General features: G+C 65.2%; 1 protein-coding gene across 1 annotated transcript in view; it reads left to right on the top strand.

The window, feature by feature from the left end:
• The first annotated feature begins 29 nt into the window (after nucleotides 1–29).
• The window catches only part of LOC114485314 (zinc finger protein castor homolog 1-like), a 6,379-nt gene continuing 653 nt past the window's right edge, over nucleotides 30–5,755 (top strand). The window contains exons 1-4 of the mRNA XM_028486537.2: nucleotides 30–1,897; nucleotides 2,071–2,212; nucleotides 2,849–3,145; nucleotides 4,997–5,753. Of these exons, the coding sequence (XP_028342338.1) occupies nucleotides 1,826–1,897; nucleotides 2,071–2,212; nucleotides 2,849–3,145; nucleotides 4,997–5,753 (1,268 nt within the window). The 5' untranslated portion in view covers nucleotides 30–1,825. The remainder of the gene's footprint in view (nucleotides 1,898–2,070; nucleotides 2,213–2,848; nucleotides 3,146–4,996; nucleotides 5,754–5,755) is intronic.

Below are 5,755 nucleotides of genomic sequence, written 5' to 3'. Positions count from 1 at the left end.
GCACATCAGGCTCCATGTTGTTTTTTTTTTTTGGAAAATGTCACGATATCACAGGCCAGGCACTGTCAAACCAGAAGAACGGTCAGAACCCCAAGAGCCTAGGAAAAGGGGTGAGGGTGACTCCCAGCACTGCACCCACCCCAGTGAAAATGCCCGGAGCCTCGTCTCTGGCACCCAGGCCTGGTTCTTTTTCCTTTTCTTTTCAAGAGAGCCTTGCAGGTTAAGTCTTAGGAGCTCCTGAAGTTACGAGGGTTTTATCCCAAATGGACCGTGGTTTGTTCATTTGTTCATTCACTCAGCAGACGTTTATGGAGCAGCCGTGTGCCAGGCTCTGTGCTATTGCAGGAGGTGAGGGGTGGGTAGAAGTGGAAGCTATGGTCTTTTTTGAGCGTCCACCGTGGCCGGCACTGTGCTTGGTGCTGGGGATCTGGTGGGACCAGCAGGTACATTGTGGGCTCAGCCCAGAGCATCTGTGACCTGGGGTGACCTGGAAGGAGGTGGCCACGGGGCAAGGAAGTGGCCTTGAGCTCAGGGGCAGGTGCCTCGGAGTTAACTCTGCTGCTGAGAGCTGAACCCTTGGCAGGGAAGCTGCCCCCCGGCCCTGGAACAAGGCCTCCCTGAGGAGCTCGCTGGCCCCAGCTTGCCCTGGGGATGCTGTGGGGAGGGGGCTCCAGGACCAGCAGAGAGAGGGCAGAGCCCATCCTCCCGCCTCAGGATGGAGCCACGCGTTCACGGGCCTGCAGATGTGGGGCAGGAGTCTGCCCACGAGGAGACCGGAAGCTGGAAGGCAGGTGGGAGCCAGGCAGGCTGGGTGCAGACACCTGGGCTGCATGCGAGGCCTGCTGTGATTCAGGTGGTCATGGCAGCAGGGTCCAGGGGGAGCAGAGGTGGGGCCGCTGCCTGCAGCTGACCGGCCATTGCATAGGGGGAGGATGAGGCAGTCAAAAGTCAACTGCCAGAAAAGAACGGGAACAAACCTTTCCTTCAAGAATTAATTCAGAAATCATTAATGGCCTGAGAGAGGGCTGGTAATCACGGCAACAGATGTCAACCCTCGGTGGCCTGTGCTGCCCCTGGGCTCAGTTTACAGGTGTCAGGGTATTCCGCAGTTGCCGTTATTTACTCAGTTTGGGTGTTCTGGGTGGTAGCTGGGGCCAAACAAAGCTGGGGGATGATATAAGACACCTGGCCGGCCCCGGTGCCATGGCAACGGGCAGGCCTTCACCTGCCCTCTGCTGATACCGTTTCAGTCCGGCTCGCTCTATTTGTTCTCCGCCCAGAGCAAAGCCGGGGCAGGGCAGAGGGCCAGCCGGCTCGCAGCCATCTTGACCAGGTCCGGGGGCAGGCAGCGCCTGGGCTCCCCAGAGGAGATGTGGGGACAGGTGGCTTGCTGGGAGGCGGCTGATCTAGTGGACAGGTCATTAGGGTCCCCTGCCCTGGGGCCGGGGACCTCTCAGTGGGGCAGGGGCCGGGGGCCAGCCTACTGTTGACCCGTGCGTGCAGGCTGGAGGCGAGAGCCAGGCTTTGGACAGCCAGGGGGCCTGGGACTTTCTGGGGCTGGGGTGAGAGGCCGCTAGAAGCCCTCCTCACGGGAACACCACCACAGGGGACGCGCCCTTTCCCCAGAAGCCATTTGCCTGGTTGGCCACGAAGGCCCGTGCCCAGAACAGTGCCCGACACGCAGGGGGGGCCATGAGCACTGGCCGGCGGGGGAGGCTCACGGCCGAGCGGGGCTGTGTCCACAGGCTGCAAGTACAACCAGGTGAACAGCCACTTCCACTGCATCCGGGAGGGCTGCCAGTTCTCCTTCCTCCTCAAGCACCAGATGACCTCCCACGCCCGGAAGCACATGAGGAGGATGCTGGGGAAGAACTTCGATCGCGTGCCCTCCTCCCAGGTGAGCCCGGCGGGCAGGCTGCCCCTCCCCGACCCGGGGTGGCAAGAGGGCATCACTCGTGTCCCGCTCTTGCTTCCAGGTGCTGGGCCAGGCCACCCAAAGCGACAGCCTGCCCCTGTGGACAGCACGGCCCCCAGCCCAGCTTCCTCAGGCCCCCCCCTTCTTTCTTTCAGGGCCCCCCGAGCTTGATGGACACCGAGACGGACGAGTACATGGATTATACTGGCTGCAGCCCGGGCGCCATGTCCTCTGAGTCCTCCACCATGGACCGAAGCTGCTCCAGCACCCCTGTGGGCAACGAGAGCACCGCAGCAGGTGAGCGGGCGGCCAGGAAGGGCCAGCGGGGGCCCGGGAGCGCCCAGCCCGGGACAGGCCCTTCCTTCCGAGGCCCGGCAGTGCTGGGTCTGGCTTAGGACAGGAGGTTCATGGTCAAGTGGCCTCCGAGGAGGACGGGCCGGGGGTGTGGTGGCGCTGGCTGGTCTGTGGGACGTGGGTCCCCGCCTGCTGCCGCCCTGCCATCTCCCCAGCACTCTGCCCTCGGCTTCCGTTTCCAGGAGAGAACCCGGGCTTGAGCTGTGAGCTACAGAATAAAGCAGCACAGCCCCCAGCCAGAGGGGCAGGTGGGCCCCGCCCAGCCCTGGTCCCTCTTCTGGCCCCTCTGCCATTGTCCCCAGCACGGCCCCTGGGCCCCAGAGTGGGGTCCTCCGCGGGCTGGGCTCTGCCGCAGGCCCTCCGCAGCCCGCCGCGGCCTCTCCCCGCGCCGCCTCTCCCTCCCATTCGCTCTGCTCTGCCACCTCCTCCCCTCTCTTCTTCGTGGCATCTGTCTGCTCCTCCTCTGTCCACGGATTTTCATATCATACTTGCTTCTGCCATTGGGTTTCTCATTTAGGTTCTTTTTTGTTTGTTCTTTGTTTTGGTTTTTTTTTTTCTGCTTTTCTCCACCCTCTCCAGGCTGCCCGGCTCCTCCTCCTCCTCCTCCTCCTCCTGCTGCTGCTGGTGACGAGGCTGCCCGCGTGGCTCCGCAGCCCCCACTGACCCCATCCTTCTCTCCGGCCGTGCTCCGGGCGCCCCTCCCCTCCCTCCCATGCCTCTTTTCTCCACCCTGTCTCTCATACTCTCTGCTCAGTGCCGCTCTCGGAGCCACCCGGGGCCCGGCCCACCCCATCAGCAGCCCGCCCAGCTTCCCGCCCGTCACTGCCTCTCCAACTCCAGTAAAAAGTGACGCCCCCCTAGTTCAGGACGCCGCAGGTAACTCACACATGCCTTCTCCACCGCTGTCTGTCACCCTGGCCGAGCCTCGAGGCCACGGTCCAGGACCTGACCCTTTTCTGTGGCCCGCTGGGTCAAGGACAGGGCCACTCTGCACCCGTCACAGCGCAGCACCCGCCAAGACCAGAGAGCCTGGTCCCTGTCCCAAGGACAGTTCCTCTCGGTTCCTGCTCAGCACTGGGCAGGCCAGAACATCACTGCCAGGGCTCCCTGGGGTTCACCCCAGCTCAGCGACTGGCCAGAGCCCCAAGATGGCCGTGCCCGCCCCACCCCCCTAACCCTGCGGCAAGGCAGAGCCTGTCCTCCTGCTCTGACGACTTCACCCGGGGCCCAGCCCGAGAGAGGGGCAGAGATGTTCTTGGGAAAGCTGCTGGTGCCTGGGACCCGCCCAGGTTTGCAGGATCCTGACACCAGCCTGAACCCCCAGCCCCGGAGCCAAAGCAGGAAGAGGCCCAGGCCACGGCAGAGGTGCCTCCCAGCCCCACCCTGTACCTGCCGCCTGGCAGGCACGGGACCTGCCCTCCCCTGCCCTTTGGTGCCGTCACCACCTTGGCTCTGCCTCTTCCTCCATGCATTCTTACCTCACGCTCTGCCCGACTGCCAGGCACTGGGCCAGCCCAGGGGGATGGCAGGGAGCAAGGCAGAGGGCTCCTCCTCAGGGAATTCAGCCCCTGTTCTGTCGCTGGCATAACCAGCCAGAGCCCTGTGACCTCCGACCCAAAGCAGCCACTCCTCTCCTCACCCACCCGGATCCCCAGGCCCCAGACCCTTCCTTGCCCCCTGCTGGGTACCCCAGCCCATCACAGTCCTTGTTCTCTCCACCTGCTGAGGCGGGGACTAGGTCTGTTCCCCAGATGGATGGATGGGGCAGCAGGCTGGTGCCTGGGCTGAGCCTTCTCGGCAGGTTCTGGGAGGGCCGGGAGGGTCAGCGCGTGGGAGAAGCCCGGAGGGTGCCCATCCCGCACTCTGGGGAGGGCTAGGCCTGGAGCGTGGAGCAGGGAGTCCCGGGACGGCGACCCCTTCCCCAGCTGCCTGTGCAGAAAGGGGAGTAACGGGAAGCACAACCACGCAGTGGATTAAGCGGCCCTGGCAACGGGGCATCCTAAGCCGAGGGACGCGGTTGGGACCAGGAGGGGGAGGGCGCAGATGGAGCCCATCCGCCGGCCGAGCGAGCCCCTGCTCCAGTCCTGGCCCTGCAGCACAGCTGCCCTCTCCCAGTCCACTGGGGGCGGGACACCCCAAGACCTGAAAGGACCTTCTGGTACCAAGGAGAAGGTGCGCCTCGGGGTGGGGAGTTACAGCCCCAAACAGCCCCAGGGCGCCCGGCATCCCTGTTGCGAGTAGGCTGGTCCCAGGCGCAGACAGGCCGGCAGCCCGGGAAACTGGTTAGCCGGCCGGGAGAAGGAGCCGGCCTGTCCCTCATTAGAGGCTGGTGCGTGATGGCGTCCTGGCCCCCGTCCAACTTGGGTAATTACACTCTGCCGACCTAGATTCCCCCTTCAGCTTCAATTAGCGCCAGGACGTGTCCTCACTTCCCACCCACATCCCCCAGAGCTGCTTGCTCCGCCACCCACCAGGGTGAGCGGTGCGGTCAGCCTGCAGATGCGGATGACGAAGGGGGAAGCCTGGGGCTCCCCAGCTATCCTGGGGGTGGGGTAGGGGTGGTCATGGGAGAGGCCCCCAGAGCGACGGGAAGTGGAGTTGTCCTTGAGGGCAGCCCCCCCCAGGCAGCCCCCCCCCCCCGCCCACCGCGCCGAGATCGGGGATCTCGCGTGGGTGTAATCCTGGGTAGGGTGCGCACGTGGGCGCTGACCAAGCCCCCCTCCCCAGGGAACACCATCTCCATGCCGACAGCCTCCGGGGCCAAAAAGCGCTTCTGGATCATTGAGGACATGTCGCCGTTCGGCAAGCGGCGCAAGACGGCCTCCTCGCGCAAGATGCTGGATGAGGGCATGATGCTGGAGGGCTTCCGGCGCTTCGACCTCTACGAGGACTGCAAGGACGTGGCCTGCCAGTTCTCGCTCAAGGTCACCCACTACCACTGCACGCGCGAGAACTGCGGCTACAAGTTCTGCGGACGCACGCACATGTACAAGCACGCGCAGCACCACGACCGCGTGGACAACCTCGTGCTGGACGACTTCAAGCGCTTCAAGGCCTCGCTCAGCTGCCACTTCGCCGACTGCCCTTTCTCGGGCACCAGCACGCACTTCCACTGCCTGCGCTGCCGCTTCCGCTGCACCGACAGCACCAAGGTCACGGCGCACCGGAAGCACCACGGCAAGCAGGACGTGATCAGCGCGGCGGGCTTCTGCCAGTTCAGCTCGAGCGCCGACTGCGCCGTGCCCGACTGCAAGTACAAGCTCAAGTGCTCGCACTTCCACTGCACCTACCCCGGCTGCCGCCACACGGTCGTGGGCATGTCGCAGATGGACTCGCACAAGCGCAAGCACGAGAAGCAGGAGCGCGGCGAGCCGCCCGCCGCCGCCGCCTCCCCCGGCGCCGAGGGCCCCGCGCCCGGCCCGGCCGCCAGCCTGGGCTGCGCGCCCCCGCCCGGCGCCGCGCCCGCCGCGGCCCCGCTCCTCCTGC

Source organism: Physeter macrocephalus, unplaced genomic scaffold, assembly GCF_002837175.3.
Source record: "Physeter macrocephalus isolate SW-GA unplaced genomic scaffold, ASM283717v5 random_1370, whole genome shotgun sequence".
Classification (NCBI taxonomy): Eukaryota; Metazoa; Chordata; class Mammalia; order Artiodactyla; family Physeteridae; genus Physeter; species Physeter macrocephalus.
The sequence above is the reverse complement of the archived record's forward strand: the minus strand, read 5'-3'. Positions and strand labels throughout refer to the sequence as shown.